Source organism: Watersipora subatra, chromosome 9 (genome assembly GCF_963576615.1).
Source record: "Watersipora subatra chromosome 9, tzWatSuba1.1, whole genome shotgun sequence".
NCBI classification, from domain to species: domain Eukaryota; kingdom Metazoa; phylum Bryozoa; class Gymnolaemata; order Cheilostomatida; family Watersiporidae; genus Watersipora; species Watersipora subatra.
This window is the reverse complement of record NC_088716.1, coordinates 28,142,931-28,167,144: the sequence shown is the minus strand read 5'-3', so window position 1 is coordinate 28,167,144 and position 24,214 is coordinate 28,142,931. Positions and strand designations below refer to the sequence as shown.

General features: G+C 34.1%; 2 protein-coding genes across 2 annotated transcripts in view; both read right to left on the bottom strand.

Annotated features, from left to right (window-relative positions):
• Nucleotides 1-416: 416 nt before the first annotated feature.
• On the bottom strand, nucleotides 417-10,188 carry LOC137404435 (ras-related and estrogen-regulated growth inhibitor-like protein). Its single transcript, XM_068090635.1, has 5 exons — nucleotides 10,017-10,188; nucleotides 5,031-5,164; nucleotides 4,277-4,376; nucleotides 2,150-2,301; nucleotides 417-1,344 (listed from the first exon to the last, which is right to left on the bottom strand). The coding sequence occupies exons 1-5, from the start codon at nucleotides 10,114-10,116 to the stop codon at nucleotides 820-822; spliced, it is 1,011 nt and encodes a 336-aa protein (XP_067946736.1). The 5' UTR covers nucleotides 10,117-10,188; the 3' UTR covers nucleotides 417-819.
• An 8,874-nt stretch (nucleotides 10,189-19,062) lies between these two features.
• LOC137403627 (E3 ubiquitin-protein ligase NRDP1-like) overlaps nucleotides 19,063-24,214 on the bottom strand; it is a 26,260-nt gene continuing 21,108 nt past the window's right edge. The window contains exon 7 of the mRNA XM_068089604.1: nucleotides 19,063-19,676. Coding sequence (XP_067945705.1) covers nucleotides 19,581-19,676 — 96 coding nt within the window. The 3' untranslated portion in view covers nucleotides 19,063-19,580. The remainder of the gene's footprint in view (nucleotides 19,677-24,214) is intronic.

Here is a 24,214-nt window from a genome sequence, read left to right as displayed (position 1 = left end):
TATGTCTATGTTACTACGTCTATGTTACTATGTCTACGTTACTACGTCTACGTTACTACGTCTATGTTACTACTTCTACGTTACTACTTCTACGTTACTACGTCTACGTTACTACGTCTACGTTACTACGTCTATGTTACTAAGTCTATGTTACTACATCTACGTTACTAAGTCTATGTTACTAAGTCTATGTTATTAAGTCTATGTTATTATGTCTATGTTACTACGTCTATGTTACTACGTTTATGTTACTATGCCTATGTTACTATGTCTATGTTACTACGTTTATGTTACTACGTCTACATTACTACGTCTACGTTACTACGTCTATGTCTATCTGAGAGAAATGAGAAGTAGCATCTAAAATTAAGTGAATATTTATTTCATTCACCACATTTCTCTGCTCTCCAGCACATTTAGATATAAGATGTAACATTGAGAACAATGAATTAAAACAGAATACCTTATTTTTTCACCTGTCTCAGTATAAATAGGGTTTACTAAACTCGATTTGTCTATATATACAAGAACATTAAGTCAATTAGGTAAAAATTGAAATGATATTTCATGCTGTCATCAAGTAATTGTACCTAAGGCTAAATTAGTCTTTTAAAATAAAATCAAAACGAGATCTTTAAAATTTTAAAAAATAATCCATGTTCATATATGGATCTCTATTTACAACTTTAACAAATAAATTTCCAAATTGTAACAGTGTTGCATTTGAATAATATATAAAATAGTAGAATATAACAAAAAATAACAAAGAATAACAGCTGGTCTCGTAACCTTAAACATTGAGAGGGCACACAACTTCCCTCACTCTTGGTTATTATTGGCATCACTTGTGCGCACAGTGGATCTCCCCTGTTTGCTTCGAGACCTGAACTTAGATGGCCGCCGTGATAGGGCTGGAGATCCACACACAGTAATCCTTCTCTGCGCGGGCAAGGAGTCACTTGAGCTATCTATGATCTGTTCTATGATCTGTTCGCCAACAAAGTGGATTTCATCCTTGTCCATATCAGGAGAGGGCAAACAAATCGAACATTCGCCTAGAATTTTTTTAAATGTCACGGGGGATGTTTTTGAGCTGGGATCATTTCCTGGAAAAATATTCAACGCTGCAGCACTCCGCTCCTTCCTTTTGGCAGCATGCATGAGGGCTTCTTCAGATTCTTCCTTTGGTATTTCCATAGGCAGCGTGGCTGTCTTACTTGGCAGGCTAAGGCTTGGCCGAGATGGTTTGATAAGGAATGACTTGTATAGGCTGTCAACAACTGCCTTGACTCCTTCGTATGACTCCCTGACTGACAGCTCAAAAAAGTGGGTACAGTTGTTTATCTGCAACAACAAAAATTTAACCTTGATGCAGAAAACAACAGCCAGAGTTTTATGGCCAATTTTTATATCAAGTGTCTGTGAGTGGTAACTACACAAGTCATGTGTCTGCGAGATAGAGAATGGCAGGTGACAACACAAGTCAAGTGTCTGTGAGATATAGTACAATGAGGGAGCGCACAAGTCAGGTGTCTGTGAGATATAATACACATGGTGACCATACAAGTTAGGTGTCTGTGAGATATAATACACATGGTGACCACACAAGTCAGATGCCTGTGAGATATAGTACAGCAGGTGACCATACAAGTTAGGTGTCTGTGAGATATAATACACATGGTGACCACACGAGTTAGGTGTCTGTGAGATATAATACACATGGTGACCACACAAGTCAGGTGTCTGTGAGATATAGTACAGCAGGTGACCATACAAGTTAGGTGTCTGTGAGATATAATACACATGGCGACCACACGAGTTAGGTGTCTGTGAGATATAATACACATGGTGACCACACAAGTCAAGCTTCTGTGAGATATAGTACAGCAGGCGACCACAAAGCTACCAAATCAAAGCTGATAAAGAGTGCATATTTCAATTTATTCTTACAATACCAAAAATGTCTAAACATTAGTGCATTCTGAGTTTTAAAACAAGCTGTTAAAAAGCCTTTTTTCTTTATTTCAACTCAGTTTGAAAAAGCGTTTATAAAAATTTCCCATTGTCACTAGCAGGCTTTTTGGTTACATATGAGGTGAAGGACATCATAAGATATTTTGTTCAAACTTGAAGACTAACATAGACTTACCTCTGCTGAGAGTCGCCCATCTTCTTCAGAAATCATTCTTTCATGTTCAAGGTCACATTTGTTACCGACTAAAGCTACGAGGTCTGGCACACTATTTCCAGTACTTGTGATTCGTCTTCTCTTTGCATAAAGATTCAACAAAAACTTGGCTGCTGCAAGTGTAAACACAAGTCTACAAATATATTTTGAATTGTAATTTTTAACTTACCTTAATTAACTTGACTCTGAAAAATTGAAATCTTACAGTTTGTCTAAGTCTAAGACAAATTTTATAAAAATTTAGATTTGTATGTATTTTTAATTCGGTAGGTTTTGTTACAAGTATGCATATATTATCATGCTGTGTGTTACTAGAATGGTCAGGTGGTCTGACAAGTAGACTGAGAGCATTCATATATGAAGAGAAATATGCACATTCACCCCTAACACTTTCATGCCAAAACCTTTTCGCTAACCTTTAATTTCTGTATTGAATATTATTACTATACTCAAATTTTTAACAAATGATTAGTTTTTCAACTATATTCACAAAGCCTTATTATATATTTGATGGCTTCTTACATAAAAGGGTGTATCTATACACATGATGATCATGTCAGTCGGCGTATACACTAATAATGTACAAATATCTTAAATGAAAGCAGTTATAACACAAATGACTGCATTCGATGGCTCATGGTATAAAATGTGTTTTATGCAGAATTCCTCTGCAGTTATAATGGTATTAACTATTTAGCTTATTACCGTTATTTTTTTCAGTTTCTAATATTAAAATTTCTTTCATAAATTAATTAAGATTCTGCAATTGTAGTTATTTTATTGAAAATATGTTTTACCAAAAATGGTGTTCATTGTTACTTCAATCTTTACTATAATAAGAGTCGTGTTTGTCTGTCTGTTTGTTTGAAGTCACGAATGAATGGGAAAAATATTGCTCTATGTGGGATTCGAACCTGTGAAACTTGACTAGGTGGACCGACCACATTCGGTTTCGACCAAATGTGCAGGCATTTAGCCTGTGCTTTATCTGCACACCTGACGGTCTCCTATGGTATCCTGGACTGCTTGGATACTGGTTTATTATAATTTGCGACAAAAAGAGAGGAAAATAGATTGCTGAAATATTTATTTACAAGGCAGCTTCAATAAAGCTACTTAAATATGACTGGAACTTTTGTAAGTTACAGCAAGGCAACCGAATGGTCCCAAACCAGCTTTGATACTAAACCTGCCTACGCTACTCATGCAGGCTATCAAATATTCTAACATTTGAGTAAACAAAACACGCTGTCGACTAAAATGCGCGACAATTAAATAAAGAATACTCATCAATGAGGACAGAATAATATTTTTACTAAAAATATATGTTTGAATGTTATGGACAGTATTTCAGTGGCGTGTGATGATGTCACATCTATATTGAATGATACATAAGGAAATTACAGAAAACGGAAGTGTGCCACACGCTCGATGGTCAACACGAGCATATTCACTGTTTTCATTGTGTGGAAGATTTGGAGTTGTGTGCACATTGAGTTACCTTGCGATAAGTGTTTCAATAGACATTCATTCACATGTTGCGGATTAACTCGGGTGCTTTGTTACAAAAAGATATAGAACTCTATGTCAGAGGTCATAGCGACGCAATTCTGTCTCAATATGCTGCACACCTTCACACTGAAATAGCAAAGACCGGAGCGTAAAAAATCTAGCACATCATATCGAAAACACTTGCATATCATTCGCAAGTGACGTTTCTACTTTTTGCAAGCATGAAACATTTGATAAACATTTGCGAATAACAAAACTCACTTGACTTGCGGATTTTAGCTGTTTCCATCTCCCGGATGAAGGAAACTTGTGGTTTAACTATGTCATGGAAACATAATGAGTCTTGGCAATGTTTATATCAACAACTGTAATGCCCACCCTGCTGCCTGTAAGGCCCATCCTGCTGCCTAGATATCACATGCTTTGTTTAAACTTTGTTGAAAACTTTATGAAGTACCAACTCCTCGGCACACAAAATAAGTTAAAAAAGGATTTTTAACTATCTTTTCTTAAAGTTTTTAAGCATTAAGATATTACTTGCTGTCAGAGCTACTAACAAGCAGTTGCAATACTAACCTAGCAAAGCGGCAAGGCTTGACTGGTCTGTCACTGAGTACAACAAGATGAATGCATCAGCCCATTTTATTCTCTCCTTCAAATTTGCATTTTCGGCAGTCTACATATATTGAAAAGTTTATAGTTTTTCTTGAAAGAATCATTGATAGAGTTTAACCACAGATACAATCAAAACTAAAATTATTAGTATATTCAGCGTGAATTAAATTTAATTGAATGTTGCTCAAAACCACAATTTATTAATATACTACCATGAGATAGTACTACCATGTCACACAACATAAACATAACTACTCCACTAAAACTTACTGAAACTAACAAAACTTAACTGATGGATCAGTAGAGGTACTTACATTGCCTACTATCAATAAAGGTACTTACACTAGATAGGCTACTTTCAGCGAGTGTACTTACATTACACACTATTAACAAAGGTACATATACTATATACTTTTAATAAATGTACTTGCATTAAATATTATTGATAAAAGTATATACAACATGTACTTCAAATGAATGTACTTACATGTGCATTACATACTATCAAAAAGGTATTTACAATACATAGTCAAAAATGTGCACAGCGAACTCTCTAATAAATTACTTTTTAATTAAATCCTAATAATAAATAACCTCTAAAATGCAACCCTAAAATAATTAACTTCCAAAATACAACGAAGTTGAATTTGTTTTGGAGCAAAAATATGGAAAAGGCTCTGTTATATTGTAAAAGGCTGATCAGCCTGAATCCTACCTGAAGTGCTGCCGTGTCTACTAGCTCTATATTCACTTGCTCTCCATCTATCAGCGTTGTGTAGGCACACCTACTCTCCAAGTTCGGTGCATAGTTATGGATATACTTTCTTGTTTTCAAACGGACTGTCAGAGCTGCAAGAGATCGCTTAGTATTACGCCCTGCCAATATAGGCCAACCAAGAGCAGGTTTTTAATAATCTTCTTTGCTATGATTAGAGCCGTGGCTGGGCCTCTGTCACCTCACTATCTCTGTTTATACATCTGAGTCTTTCCTCTTTCGCGACTCCTGTTTGTTATCCAGTTGCTATACAAACCCTTCAACTATACATGATGTGCTAAAATGAGGCAACATATTGCCTCTCAACTGTGTTGTGCTGCTTTCTTATCTTTGAAGGTAGTAAAACACTACAATTGACTGACAAAAATATGGATTTATGGTCATTTGGAGAATCTCAAATAAAAATTCGATTACCCATTGAAAAACAATTTAAAAGGTTGGCAAGCCATCGTTGAAGGCTGGGAAAAAGATTGCAGCATAGGGAATTCGAACCCATAACATTTAGTTTGGCCATCAGCTACCACCTGCCCCACTCGTTCACTTTCCATGATGAAGAATTGTTGTGCACATACTTACTATTTGTGGTTTATTGACACAACTAAAGATCTCTCACAGCACAACGGACTGCTGAGGTACTCGGCAGTTTGTATAATCACTGGAAGGAATGGGGGTTATCTCTTTTTAGTCTCTTCTGCATACCCATCGTGCCAGAAACATACTTTTAGGTCACATAGCTAGTGTATATATTATACGTAAAATTATTATTGTTATCAAAAAAGGTTGCAGAATATTATTAAATCTCAGTATATTCCTCTACAAATATTATCTGCAATAACTTCACCATCTTCTAATAATCATACTTGACGGGCCACATTATATTTCTACAGTATAATAAATAATAAGATTGCTTCATATCTTGTACAATAAAACAACATTAAGCCTAAATAAAAAGCTTTTTGGATCATTTTATGTTAGATAACGGTATATTAATGCTATATATAGCATTTATGTTGAAGGTAGAGTACAATGTAACTGTACCCCTGTATGTAATGTAAATACCTCTATTGATAGCATGTTATGTAAATACCTCTGCTGATAGTATGCACTGTGCCGTTCAAAAGAACCAAATGTTTGTGCTGTGACAAATAAAGGTAAGTGATGTATCAGACACTATTTTCAAAACAACACAGTCATATTCCCCTTGACGATCAAAAGTGAGGTAAGAAAGATTACTGAAAAAAGTTCATGAAAGACTCAATATTTCGGCTTATGAAAGACTCTTTACATATTCTGCTGGAGTCTGTGTTTTTAGTCGTCATGTGTTAAGATAAACAGCCTTGACATGTGTTACTCAGGCTTCCTGGCATTTCAAAGGTCGCCTTCTCTATATATGTGCAAACTTTCACCGACAAGCCCAATAACCAATAACATGGTGAGTTATGTCTATGAGTCTAATAACCAATAACATGGTGAGTTATGTCTACAAGTCTAATAACCAATAACATGGTGAGTTATGTCTACAAGTTCAATAACCAATAACATGGTAAGTTATGTCTACGAGTCTAATAACCAATAACATGGTGAGTTATGTCTACAAGTCTAATAACCAATAACATGGTGAGTTATGTCTACGAGTCCAATAACCAATAACATGGTGAGTTATGTCTACAAGTCTAATAACCAATAACATGGTGAGTTATGTCTACAAGTCCAATAACCAATAACATGGTGAGTCATGTCTACGAGTCCAATAACCAATAACATGGTGAGTTATGTCTACAAGTCCAATAACCAATAACATGGTGAGTCATGTCTACAAGTCCAATAACCCATAACATGGTGAGTTATGTCTACAAGTGATGTCTGCATATTACCTCTGCTATTTAAAAACAATTCATACATAGTAATATCTGTCAGCCTTTTCAGTTGGTTTAAAAACATGAAATTTATGTTGCTGTATAAAATTTTTGAAAGTCTAAAAGTTCTGAAAGAGCCTTTCATGATATACTTTTGTTTTATTCCAATGTATATTTTATAACTACTGGTGGTTCAAATTGTAAAACCCCATTCATAGCAGACAATTACAATATGAACTATATCCACTTCTATTAAAAGCTAAGTTAGACTGTTGTCCTATAGCAGTGCTTCGCCCACCCTCGACCTCACCATCTCTGTTTATACACCAGTCTTTCGTTGTTCACGACTCCTGTTTGTTATCCAGTTGCTATACAAACACTTCAACTGTACATGATGTGCTAAAATGAAGCAATATATTGCCTCTCAACTGTGTTGTGCTACTCTCTTATCTCTGAAGGTAGTAAAACACCACAATTGACTGACAAAATTATGGATTTATGGTCATTTGGAAAACCGCAAACAAAGATTCGATTACCCATTGACAAGCAATGCTTAATGATAAGAGGCTTCACCAAGTCATGAACCACTTAAACACGCTGAAAGTTCATTGTGCTTTTTGATAATAAACATTAAATATGATGCAATATTCGAAAGGCTGCTGCAACAATTAGAGTTTTGGTGTAGCGCCAAAGTCAGCCAGTATAATTAAAATAACCAGTGGTAGCGCTGACAGATAATCTACAAGCTCATACACTATTTGGAAACATATCTGTTGTACGTAATGCGCCCATAACAACAACTATCTGTATGTTTACTAAAAAGAAAGACAGGTTAAAAGGTCTGGTTGAAGCTTTTAAAAATTTGTAAAGTTTAAAACAGATAATAGTTTACAATAATAAATGTTAACGCAATGCTGTTTTTTCAGTTGAACATATTGTAGACATCATATTGTAGACATCATATTGTAGACGTCATATTGTAGACATCATATTGTAGACATCATATTGTAGATATCATATTGTAGATATCATATTGTAGATATCATATTGTAGATATCATATTGTAGACATCATATTGTAGACATCATATTGTAGACATCATATTGTAGACATCATATTGTAGATATCATATTGTAGACATCATATTGTAGACATCATATTGTAGACATCATATTGTAGACATCATATTGTAGACATCATATTGTAGATATCATATTGTAGACATCATATTGTAGACATCATATTGTAGACATCATATTTTAGACATCATATTGTAGACATCATATTGTAGACATCATATTGTAGACATCATATTGTAGACATCATATTGTAGACATCATATTGTAGACATCATATTGTAGACATCATATTGTAGACATCATATTGTAGATATCATATTGTAGATATCATATTGTAGATATCATATTGTAGATATCATATTGTAGATATCATATTGTAGACATCATATTGTAGACATCATATTGTAGACATCATATTGTAGACATCATATTGTAGATATCATATTGTAGACATCATATTGTAGACATCATATTGTAGACATCATATTGTAGACATCATATTGTAGATATCATATTGTAGACATCATATTGTAGACATCATATTGTAGACATCATATTGTAGACATCATATTGTAGACATCATATTGTAGATATCATATTGTAGACATCATATTGTAGACATCATATTGTAGACATCATATTGTAGATATCATATTGTAGATATCATATTGTAGACATCATATTGTAGACATCATATTGTAGACATCATATTGTAGACATCATATTGTAGATATCATATTGTAGACATCATATTGTAGACATCATATTGTAGACATCATATTGTAGACATCATATTGTAGATATCATATTGTAGACATCATATTGTAGACATCATATTGTAGACATCATATTGTAGACATCATATTGTAGACATGATATTGTAGATATCATATTGTAGACATCATATTGTAGACATCATATTGTAGACATCATATTGTAGACATCATATTGTAGACATCATATTGTAGACATCATATTGTAGACATCATATTGTAGACATCATATTGTAGATATTATAAAAGACACAAAATTTTGTGATATGTTGAAGTTTGATTAGATCACAGTAAAAATCTTGAAAATTATCGGTTTTCTGTTTGCAGGTAAAATTAGTTAAAATTTGCTAGTGCAGTTAAGGAACAAACAGTTACACGTTTGTTTGATCAACTGCTTAAAAGTTGAGGAGTAGAATGCAATGAAATGTGATCACCAACACCTGTGCATGTTTGTCCAAAAGCTCGCAAGCTACTGAAAGCCTTAATGTTAACAGTAACATTTTATCAAGTCACGCTAAACGTGGCAGTGATAAACTTTTCAATTTTCTGAGAAATTTTGTTATGTATTTTTAATGAGGTATTTATAAGAATAAAAGTAATAAAATTATTAAATTACCAATTTTTACTATAAATTTATTATAGATGTTGTTGTAAGGAAACTAGAATGGGTGGATGTAAAACAGAGGTATGTGACGTGTACAATATCTCTACATGCATCTGCCCTTGTACCATAAATTAGTGGACAACTGCAGTTATATGCATATTGAATCCATACATGTAGGCCTACCGCATGCATTTTATAAAGTTGCATCAATGCGACAATGGTTGTTACAATTGACATTTGTAACATCCATAAAAGATTTATACCGTGTTACCAAAGTTGACAGTGAATGTATAACTACCTCTAAAAGCCGTTTTTGTTCTGCTGGCACATTGTATGCAGTACTGTATCCAAACTTACCCAATGGTGTTCAGAGTTGCGAATGGTAGCTTTGTGATCTTGGCTGGACATGTCTAGTGGCAAGAGAAGCTTGACGACTAGAGACATGCCCAGCTGCAGAGAGAATTTTAAGATTGGATGTCATCCCTGTCACTACTGGTGGCCTTTTTGTGGGAATTGAACAGAAGCCTGTTGTATGCAGGTCAGGGGGTCTAGACAACTAAGCCACTGCTGCAGACAAGTACGTACGTACATAACAGTCAATACTTAATACCTACCGCTCTTCCCCACGCAACTCGCTCCGATGATGGCAACTTTAAATCTCTTCTCCTTTCTTATAATGCTCGCTGACATCGTGTAATTTCCGATAGTCGACATCAGCTATACGACATTTGTAACCTTTTGGAAGGACAAGAAAGCTGACAGGCTGGAGTCACTAGTACCATAGTAATTAGGTGTTAATACTATTGCTAGATAAGATTATAGCTCTCAGTTTATATACTACCCATTGCGCAAGTCCAAAAAGACGTAACCGTGTTAGATATCTATTACCCTTTTGACCAATCAGGATAGAATAACCCCTATTTGACCAATCATTGTAGAGAGATGATTCTTTGTCCAAAGCATACAGAGCTATGGAAATCAATGCCTAAGTAGATGGATATGTAGGCTGGAGTGCTGCGCTGCAATAGAGTGAGTAAACAGCCCATTTGTGTGACGCAACCAGCCGCTACAAAGAAAGGGTCAGAGACTCAAAGTACTTGAATGCTGTCAAAAAAGTTCATTGTTATTCTTTCTCTAGGACCGTGATGAATCCTCTGACGCCCAAACTAATTATATGATGTTCTGTTATCTTTTTTACTATAATAATAATCGTGTCAATCCGTCTGTCCGTCCGTCTGTCCAAAGCTACACATAGAGCGTTAGGAGAAAAGATCTTATGGAACAGGCATTGAACCCAGATATTCTGCTTCCAAATCAAGCACTACAATCCGCGATTATCATTCCCCAAATACAATGATTGTGCAGAGCCATGTAATAATTTATTACAGAGCCATGTCTGTCCGCCTTGTCTGAAACTACGCTAACAGCATTAAAAAAAATACACATCATATCGGAGTTGAACTCCGATACTCGGAATACCAGTCACTCACACCACCAACTACACCACTTGACCACCTTGTTACTATGTGGAATAATTGTGCAGATAGTTATTACCCGTGGCGGTCTCCTATGGAGAAGGGGGGGGGACACTGGACAGCATGGGTACTAGTATATTTAATTTGGACTTGCTTGAGGAACAGTCTAGCAAGGAACACACCAGATCTGTACTGATCTTGGGCAGCATGAGAGTCTTCCGACATCTTCTATAAATATAAAATAATTATATTGCTGATGGTTGTTGACCTTGGGCGTACAAAAAAGAAAGTTTCTCTGCTTTGCCAAGTCCGTGTTGTTAAAAGAAAAAGACCAAGTCTGTTTTTTCAATAAAAACTACATCAAAAGCGCAATGGCGGTTTGGCTAATGAACAACAAAACACAATTTTATATGAGATGCTTATCAAGATCAAGTTCTCTAATGATTTGATGCCTTCCTAACTTTGGATAACTTGCGCAATTCATTGATCATTTGGTGTGGTCCAGGCAAAAGCCACAAACTGTTTGGTAACCTATCAAACAAGACTCGGCTAGAAAAGAAAGGTTATGAATGCAATATTTCAGTTCCGTTTGACAGAGATGTCAACACTATTTCAGCTAGACATATCATAACAAGCTCTATTCAAACAAGTTCCTTCAAATATTTTAAATATGTTTATACTATTTTTTGCTCTCGCCCTGCAATGCTCCTCGCACCAGAGCAGTGTTGATCTCCCACTTTGTCTGGACACAAGATATGGACAAAATGCCCCTATAGTGTAACATTCTCAACTGAGTAGCTTAAACTCAGTTTGCTATAACTCAACATTATAACTTTCCTTTGCTAGACACCAATACTATAACTTTCCTTTGCTAGACACGAGCATTATAACTTTCCTTTGCTAGACACCAATACTATAACTTTTCTTTGCTAGACACTAACCATATAACTTTCTTTGCTATGCACAAAAATTATAACTTTCCTTTGCTAAACAACAACAATACAACCCTTTCTTTGCTAGACACTCACATTATAACTTTCCTTTGCTAGACACCAACATTATAACTTTCCTTTGCTAGACACCAACATTATAACTTTCCTTTGCTAGACACTAACATTATAACTTTCCTTTGCTAGACACTAATAGTATAACTTTCTTTGCTATGCACAAAAATTATAACTTTCCTTTGCTAAACAACAACAATACAACCCTTTCTTTGCTAGACACTCACATTATAACTTTCCTTTGCTAGACACCAACATTATAACTTTCCTTTGCTAGACACCAACATTATAACTTTCCTTTGCTAGACACTAACATTATAACTTTCCTTTGCTAGACACTAATAGTATAACTTTCTTTGCTATGCACAAAAATTATAACTTTCCTTTGCTAAACAACAACAATACAACCCTTTCTTTGTTAGACACTCACATTATAACTTTCCTTTGCTAGATACCAACATTATAACTTACCTTCTCTCAATATTAGTCCTTGAATGTCCTCAGAAACCTAGTGTTAGTCGTACAATCTATTTGATGTGTGCAACCAAATTACTCGGCTGATGTGGCATCATATTGAACGTTTGCTAGTTTTCTGTCTGTCCTTTTCCCCATTATTGAACCTGGATTATAAGCTAGAGATCTGTTGAGGCTTCGGTTGCCTACCAGCCAACCCTGATTTTGCAGGTTTTGTCTGCTGGACATCCTATTGGATGGCCTTATTTGGACTACCTACGAGGCATCCTTTATCTAGCTCGGATGTGTGTGTGGCCTTACCAATCACACCTATAAGAACAAGCCTCTACCATCTATCCCAGATGTGTGTGTGTGCGCGGCACGCGTGCGTTTGTGTGCGTGCCCGTGCGTGTGTGTGGCCCTAGCTGTACCACCTGCTACAGGACCTCAAACATCCGGCACAAGACACTTGTTACTCCTTTCTCTCATCTAGGGCCAATGTTAAAGCCAGGGTTATCTTTGCTTTGACAACGACGGATGGACAGCGTCTATTGTTTGTAACCATTTGCCTTTTCAGAGATAATGTACATCGTGAACACTGAACTTTCTCATTTCACCGCAAGTGCTTATTTTTGTTCTGGATGCTTTGTATCAACCGGCACTCCTAGTAAAGCTAATTTTTGTCTTGGGTAGCTGATAGACTCATATAAACATTAGGAGACTATGCAACAGCTGACTGATTATCATGGATGGGCATTGTAATGTAAATGAAAAACTATTTCATTGGCCAATCTTAAATTCCTGCTTATCATCACCCGCCACAACACCAAAAGAGCAAATATATTAGGCTTGGTAAGACTTTTTTATAAATATACTAGTTGCATTCGATGTCAGCGAAGACTTCGATTTGATTGACTAACCTTTGGTTGACTAATTGTTGCTGCCCTTTTTTGTTTTATGATTCTTGTATGGTATAACTCGGTAAACATTTCTTTTTGAAATCAAATCATTGTAATATATACACACATATATTTAAATCTCAGTGTCAACTTGGCCAATAGCAACTACAAATACCTGCCACTGTTTTTGAACTATTTCATGTTACTCGTGCAACGCCAGGCATTCAACTAGTACACACACATATATATATATATAGATATATATTTATACATATCTACATAAATCTATATATATCTATATATATACTGTAAAACCTCTAATTGAACACCATGGCGCTCTATTATTCAGCCCATCTTTTATAGTGGCGGTCAATTAAAGTCAGCCTTCAAATAGAGCTTGCGGTGTATTTTTCAAATAGCTCGTCAGAATTTTGGTTGGATAACTTTGGCCCGAATTTACAGATGAAGCGAATGTCGCCTATATTTTGCTCTCTTTTTCCGGTGGAGCATTATTAAACCTTTTGAATGCAATAAATCCGCTAACTTACCTCCAAATTATCAAAGATCTCTTAATAAATATGCATCGAGAAATCGAGAAATATCTCTACCAGTTGATATCTCTTGCTTGCACTTGACCTGCGATGATATTATAGCCCGTGCCCTGCTTTACAATTTGTTGATACTTTCAATTTTCATTTCATTCTAAATTTTAAGACATATTTCTATTTTATATCAATATTCACCAATGTTGCATAAAATCTCATTGCAATCATTGATATGTTTGCTACAGTTTGCAGCCAAAACTAGTTGTTTATGTGCAATGGAAGAGGAGTTACGAGCATCGATCCATTGTATGATCAGATTACCGCAATGGTGATATCAAATACTATGCCATGAATTTGCAAATTTAAAGGTTATAAAATTATAATCTACCAAATGCTACAAATATATAGTCATGAACAGGTGACATAAACAAACCATACTTATACTACAAGCAGAAACAAACATTAACGTTTTTAAAACAAAAGGGGTATATAATACTACACAGCTAAACCTTGCCAAACTACTCAGTGTGATTTTGAATGTTCTAGATTTTTTGCTTCGTACAAGTACAAGGCAAGAAGTTTTAGCTGAGTTTAAGACAAACCTGCTTAGCTGTCTTTCTCAAGGATCTTGTGAGGTCAATAAACTCTAATCTGATCAGAAGCAGAGATTAGAATAAAGGCGACTATGTAAAATCAATATTTAAATACTCATTAATTAGCATCAGAGAAATAGATCTGACATTTGAGCTGGAAGATGTTGAACAGAGATAGAAGCGATTCTCCTCTCGCTGATCTGGTGTAGTCTTAGAGACAAGACTTTGTCATGATTAGGAATATTTTACCATTTCTGGTAAAGCATGCCATCTAAACTTGATTGGTTAGCTTAGGTAAATCTGAATATATTATCTCAAATTGTAACTAAGTTATAAAATCATTTAGAAAATACAGTAGATGCACAGAAGGTCCCCTACTTACGAACATTTGAGTTACGAACAACGGTACATACGAACAGGTCTGCGCCGTATGTCCACCGCTAATACCGACGGTATTACCGACGTATTAGCGGCAGAAAGAGGCACTACTCGGAAGCACCACCCAGCATCCACCTTTCTCTGCCTAGTTCGTTGCAGTGCATAAATGCGTGAACGTATCTCCAGTGAGCAAAAAACATTTTTTATTTTTACTGTATGTATTGTAAAGGAATTTGCCGGCCTTTGCTTGGCACGATCTAGACTAATAAATAAAGAGAAAAGAGTGCGTGTAGTTTCATTCAGCTTTTTATTAACGAAGGAACAGCTATCTCCTCTGCTCAACTAAGTGAGCGCGCTCCTTTATATACAATAATATCAACCGTTCCGGCTAACGGCAAACGATAAGAACACCGGCTAACAAGGTGAATAAATAGGATCGCTAGTGCGTTGGTATGACAACAATATAAGTGACGATAAGTGATAGCATAACGAGTAAAATAACAATATAATAAAAAGGACAACACATACAATGAATAAGAAATGCAACGTCATGGCCCAGCGTCCACCAAAGTATTCTCTCAATTTTATTAAGTTTTTTTTTCAGTACAAACCAATACAGGTTACTTATACAAGCCTTAAAAATACTTAGATAAACCTTCAATATACTTATATAGGCCTTAAACATAAATTATAATACAAAATATAACACTGAAGCAACTTACGAACGAATTCACCTTACGAACGATCGTTCGGAACGTAACTCGTTCGGAACGTAACTCGTTCGTAAGTTGAGGAGCGTCTGTACTTATATATACATGTATGTATATATATATATATATATATATATATGAATATGTATATATACATGTATATACATACATATATATATACACATATATATATAATGTATATACTATCTGTGCTACCCGGCGTTGCCCGAGTTTTAAAAATCAGCTTATATATATACATGTATATACATACATATATATATATACATATATATAATGTATATACTAGCTGTGCTACCCGGCGTTGCCCGAGTTTTAAAAATCAGCTTATAAACAATGAGAAGTAATGAGAGTTGCCCTCTACTCGCTATTTGTCTGACACATTGCCAATAGATAGTTTGAGTAAGCTTACTAATAAGCGCTACCGCTTTTCATGATGTTACGCCATCACTTTGCATCGTGACGGAGAGCGAAGCGTATTTGCTCCCATATAGCGACATATATCGCCTAATGAATCCATCAAGCTCGTGTGACTGAATTGGTAAGGCATCGAACTGGTGAACCGGATATAGATACATATTATAATATATATTATATAAATATAACTAAATAAGATAAAAGTTCAAGTCAAGTTTAAAACAATTTTATTACTAGAAGCTTCAACTTGCAAAGCAATAACCATAAGAAAAAACTACTAACACTAAAAGCCTCTTATATGTAGATGAGAATAAAACCATAAGTGTTAAAACACCTGAAAGCCTCATTGATGAATAGGATGGAAATTAGCAGGCGATGCAATTATGCACTAAGTACGATGAAATAATGAGATACAGCTTAATAATTTGGTTGTTTGAAAGTTCAGCCTTAAAAGCGGGTCTACATGTTGTAACTAGTTACATCTGCCTGTAGTTTTATTATATGAATTTGCTCTTTATGCTATGCTCCAATTGATCTATGTTTAGGTCCTTAAATATCCATATATACTTAGCTCGGTGCTTGATCTTTTGTACTCATTTCTAAAAGTTGATGTATGATTGTGATAGCATTGTTTGAAGGTAGTATCTGTCAATCCTATGTTACGTTCACCTGGTAATCTATCTTCAGTAGTGATTGTTGCTCTGTATATAATTGACTAGCTCAGTTCAAGTTCAAGGCAGACTGTCATTATTACAATCAAATTTGAGAACTTGCAGAGACTTTACACTTTATGTTATATGGAATTTCTTACATGATACTAAACCAAAACTTAATATAAATACCCTATATTATGTTGTATTTACGTTATAGGAGTGTCTACTGGAGTTTGTATTCCTTGGAGTCTAATGTGGATGTGATACTGTTTTTGGTGTAAATCTAACACCAGAGGAGCATTTTCAAGAAAGGTAAAAGCCATTCAGATGTTGCCTGTCGACTAGTCAAAACAGTTGTGATTGTGTCATCCTTTAGCAATGTTATATCTGCATGTATCTTCATTCTGAAGAAAAAAGAACAAAATCTTCACTAATAGCATTCTGTGACTTTCTGATAAGTCCTTTTTTACAATTACAGGAGCTTTGCGGTTGTTACACTATCATGCCTTTTTTTACGAAGGAGACAGGACAATAGGATACAATGGGTTTACTGTTAAAAACACATTCCTTACCTTTTTAATAGCACCTGTAGATGATGTCGAGCAGACGGCAATTAGTCATTTAAAGGTGATTGAACTACAAAAAACTTTTTTTTGTGCTATGAGTGATTAGCCAAATCAACCAATCAACTCTATAGGCCAATATCCAGATTTTCTTTTAATACGGCGATTAATTGGTTGCATCGATAGCAATTAGGTACTTAGTCTATTTCAGGTATCACTCGGTTAGAAACTGTTGTTAATTAATTACTGAGTGCCAAGGCTAGTGGTAAGGCACTGGGTTAGTAATTACTTGGCCAACAGGTGCTAAAAATGATGAGCTACCATAGACCATAAGCTACCACTCTCTGACACCTGTTGACACAATAATGGTGTGTGGCAACCAGACGATATCAGGCTTCATACATTGACAGGGTGGTGTAAGAAGACTTAAGAGGTCAAGGTGATGTAAGGAGACATCAAGACAATACATGTTACAATATACCTGAAAATATAGTAACAATAGCTCTAACATGATAAGCTTGCAACACAAAACCAGCAAGACGATGTTTCATTTATTCTTAGTTTAGTATTTTAGCTTATTGTATCTTGAGGGAGCATTTTGGTGAGCCACAAAACTTGCATGTCAATTCATGGCCAACTTCAAGGTTCAAAACAACAGCATCTGTTTTGTTAAAAGCAGAACCATTTGTTTGTTTACAAGGAGTAGATCTATTGATCTCTACAGGCTACATTGATCTCTACAGACTACCAATTACAGTCGTTGCTACAACTTGAGAACTCCTCCCAGATGTTTGTTACATTTCAAGTATTCAAGAGATGCTCTTCCTACGTATACAATAACAGTTGCTCAATGTATAAGTTGCTGTAGTATGTTCCACTGATTATAAGCCAATTATTTAGCTATTTAGGAGCCGTCTTTTATAACAGAGAGAAATGACAACTCCAAATTATTCACTTCATCAATGTGCTGTTGTTAATGTTAGGAAGGTAAGATATATGCACTGGAGTTATTCTCTTAATACGATTAGGTTAAAACATTTGTTCTTTTCCTCTTCCTTTTTAGATTATAAACAAGTCTTTTTGAGTTGGCTGTTTTTTAACAAATACAGCTGCCTTGCTCTATAATCAGAAACTGACGAGTTACTTATATACACACATGTAGCTCGTACTATCCAGTAGTTACATAAAATTTTACATAGAAACAAACACTTAACATTTTGTGACGTTGATGATAAAAGTACACCAGCTGGCGCCATTATTTTAAGGCTTGACAACTGTAAAAATGGCATTTTTTAGCATGTCTGATTTTTGCACTATGATAAAACGAAACAGGTTAAGTAAATTACCATTGCTTGACACTCTTTCAATGGAAGAGTCTATTAGAAGTTATCCCTCACTAGTCTAAAATGTGTTAGTCAACTAACACATTTTAGACTGGATTCTACTGCTGGCCAAGTCACACTATAAATAGAATTGTTGCTCCAAGATTTTTGGATATAGACTAGACATTAGGAAAGAGATAAATTATTTCAGTTCAAATCAGCTTATTGTTTGACCTTGACATGGAAGAGTAGCACACGTGAACAAATGTCTTCATCAGCTCCAGAAACTTCTTGTAAGAGGCACAGCCTGAAAAGCTTAATAGTCATACTTGACATAAAACAAAATATTCTGTTGACCAAAGCAAAACTTAATGGTCACTAGCAGCCATTTTTCAAAGGATGGCTATGCCTCACTGTTGATTACAAATCAATTACATGAAAGGTGACATCAGCTGGATTCAACAACGACCAATGAGCGAACAGAGAGATATCATAAGGACCAATCAAACTACAAAAATGAAAAATGTCAACTAAAGTTTATGTAACCTTAAATCTTGCGCAAGACATGTACAAGATTAACAACAAACAGTTTAATATTGTGGTTAGTTGTTGAACAAGTTTGAGGCAGTATAGCATTGTCTACATGTTAATTATTTCATTGATACATAAAAAAATAAGATCATATCAACTAAAACACAGTCAACTCTTGAGAAAAACACGGGACATTGCTGATAAGAAAATATGAAAATTGATGATACTATATAACAATACTAGGCCAGTCTGAAATGACAGGCAAGTTACATAATACAAAAATACTATATCACTGTTTACGTTCATTACACTGTACAAATCAAACCATAGCTTGCGAGAATTTGGAAGAACACTGAAAACAATGCACTTTAGCAATGGCAAGTGATCTAATAACTACTAGCTTTGCAAAAACCTACTTTGTACAATCGAAGTGCATTGTCTACAGATCGAAACATCTGCCTACATCTAAATAGGCATGCCATAACCAATAGGAGCGCACAACTCCAAAAAGTTTTTATTGGCAATCTAGCTGGCTAAGACAACATTTCATATTTTTTCTACCAGAAGCACCATTCTGGGCAGACATCTTGAGTTGAGAAATATATTTAGCCGGTTGATTACTCGACTCCATGCGCAAAGATCATAACTAGCCCGGGCTCCATGATCATGTCATCAGCAACATGCTGGTTCTCACAGGCCATCACTATGACTGCCTACAAGAGCAGACAAATCTAAAACCAATATTCATCTTAAAGGTTGTCTTGCAACAAAAATCCCATTACAGTTATTTGGTATCAAAAGATTCACCATGTCTTACTCTGCAGTGTTGTAGGTGCAAAATATGTGGAAATGTGATAACAAGCTCTTAAAAGCTCAAAAACGAACAGCTAACATCACGAAACCGCCGTAGATCAGAATCAGTTTATTTCTCTGACGTAGTCAATCCATTTGGTTATTGTTTGGACATGTGATGTTCTCACGTGAATTGTAAGGCCGATAAAAGGCTCAATATAAAACTTCTCGTAGCACTAGTTTATGAAAAACACTTCGGATTTTACCGAAGAGCCTTTACCAAATATAGAAACTCGCTAGTTTTGAGTTTTGTTTCGGCTTGGTCTAATCGTCTAGTTGTAATCTGATCATGTGACCCATACTTCCTGCCAAACAGCGCGAATAGTTTCTGCAGCATTTTTCTACTATCACAGGTGACCAACAGGCTAGTCATGTTTATCAGAGGATGATAATCACTCCTTCGAGCTTAGTTTAAAAAATTAAACAAATTTTCACAGTAGGTTTTGAGCTTTTAAGCGTTTGTAATCACCTTTCCACATATTTTGCACCTACAACGCAACAGAGTAAGACATGATGAATCTTTTGATACCAAATAACTGTAATGCGAATTTTGCTGCAAGTCAACCTTTAAAGGCAAAGAGAATAATGACGGAGGTTTAGCCTCCGTCATTATTATACAGTTGGATAGTTATCCATATTCAGCAAGAAGCATCATACAAATAGCTCAGCTGCTACCTTATACACCATATATACCTTATACACCATATATACCTTATACATCATATATACCTTATACATCATATATACCTTATACACCATATATATCTTATACACCATATATACCTTATATACCATATATACCTTATACACCATATATACCTTATACACCATATATACCTTATACACCATATATACCTTATACACCATATATACCTTATACACCATATATACCTTATACATCATATATACCTTATACATCATATATACCTTATACACCATATATACCTTATACACCATATATACCTTATACATCATATATACCTTATACACCATATATACCTTATACACCATATATACCTTATACACCATAGACACCTTATACATCATATATACCTTATACACCATATATACCTTATACACCATATATACCTTATACATCATATATACCTTATACATCATATATACCTTATACACCATATATATCTTATACACCATATATACCTTATATACCATATATACCTTATACACCATATATACCTTATACACCATATATACCTTATACATCATATATACCTTATACACCATATATACCTTATACACCATATATACCTTATACACCATATATACCTTATACACCATATATACCTTATACACCATATATACCTTATACACCATATATACCTTATACATCATATATACCTTATACACCATATATACCTTATACACCATATATACCTTATACACCATATATACCTTATACACCATATATACCTTATACACCATATATACCTTATACATCATATATACCTTATACACCATATATACCTTATACACCATATATACCTTATACACCATATATACCTTATACACCATATATACCTTATACATCATATATACCTTATACATCATATATACCTTATACACCATATATATCTTATACACCATATATACCTTATATACCATATATACCTTATACACCATATATACCTTATACACCATATATACCTTATACACCATATATACCTTATACACCATATATACCTTATACACCATATATACCTTATACATCATATATACCTTATACATCATATATACCTTATACACCATATATACCTTATACACCATATATACCTTATACATCATATATACCTTATACACCATATATACCTTATACACCATATATACCTTATACACCATAGATACCTTATACATCATATATACCTTATACACCATATATACCTTATACACCATATATACCTTATACACCATATATACCTTATACACCATATATACCTTATACACCATATATACCTTATACACCATATATACCTTATACACCATATATACCTTATACATCATATATACCTTATACACCATATATACCTTATACACCATATATACCTTATACACCATATATACCTTATACACCATATATACCTTATACACCATATATACCTTATACACCATATATACATTATACATCATATATACCTTATACACCATATATACCTTATACACATATATACCTTATACACCATATATACCTTATACACCATATATACCTTATACACCACATATACCTTATACACCATATATACCTTATACACCATATATACCTTATACACCATATATACCTTATACACCATATATACCTTATACACCATATATACCTTATACACCATATATACCTTATACACCATATATACCTTATACACCATATATACCTTATACACCATATATACCTTATACACCATATATACCTTATACACCATATATACCTTATACACCATATATACCTTATACACATATATACCTTATACACCATATATACCTTATACACCATATATACCTTATACACCATATATACCTTATACACCATATATACCTTATACACCATATATACCTTATACACCATATATACCTTATACACCATATATACCTTATACACCATATATACCTTATACACCATATATACCTTATACACCATATATACCTTATACACCATATATACCTTATACACCATATATACCTTATACACCATATATACCTTATACACCATATATACCTTATACACCATATATACCTTATACACCATATATACCTTATACACCATATATACCTTATACACCATATATACCTTATACACCATATATACCTTATACATCATATATACCTTATACACCATATATACCTTATACACCATATATACCTTATACACCATATATACCTTATACACCATATATACCTTATACACCATATATACCTTATACACCATATATACCTTATACACCATATATACCTTATACACCATATATACCTTATACACCATATATACCTTATACACCATATATACCTTATACACCATATATACCTTATACACCATATATACCTTATACACCATATATACCTTATACACCATATATACCTTATACACCATATATACCTTATACACCATATATACCTTATACACCATATATACCTTATACACCATATATACCTTATACACCATATATACCTTATACACCATATATACCTTATACACCATATATACCTTATACACCATATATACCTTATACACCATATATACCTTATACACCATATATACCTTATACACCATATATACCTTATACACCATATATACCTTATACACCATATATACCTTATACACCATATATACCTTATACACCATATATACCTTATACACCATATATACCTTATACACCATATATACCTTATACACCATATATACCTTATACACCATATATACCTTATACACCATATATACCTTATACACCATATATACCTTATACACCATATATACCTTATACACCATATATACCTTATACACCATATACCTTATACACCATATATACCTTATACACCATATATACCTTATACACCATATATACCTTATACACCATATATACCTTATACACCATATATACCTTATACACCATATATACCTTATACACCATATATACCTTATACACCATATATACCTTATACACCATATATACCTTATACACCATATATACCTTATACACCATATATACCTTATACACCATATATACCTTATACACCATATATACCTTATACACCATATATACCTTATACACCATATATACCTTATACACCATATATACCTTATACACCATATATACCTTATACACCATATATACCTTATACACCATATATACCTTATACACCATATATACCTTATACACCATATATACCTTATACACCATATATACCTTATACACCATATATACCTTATACACCATATATACCTTATACACCATATATACCTTATACACCATATATACCTTATACACCATATATACCTTATACACCATATATACCTTATACACCATATATACCTTATACACCATATATACCTTATACACCATATATACCTTATACACCATATATACCTTATACACCATATATACCTTATACACCATATATACCTTATACACCATATATACCTTATACACCATATATACCTTATACACCATATATACCTTATACACCATATATACCTTATACACCATATATACCTTATACACCATATATACCTTATACACCATATATACCTTATACACCATATATACCTTATACACCATATATACCTTATACACCATATATACCTTATACACCATATATACCTTATACACCATATATACCTTATACATCATATATACCTTATACACCATATATACCTTATACACCATATATACCT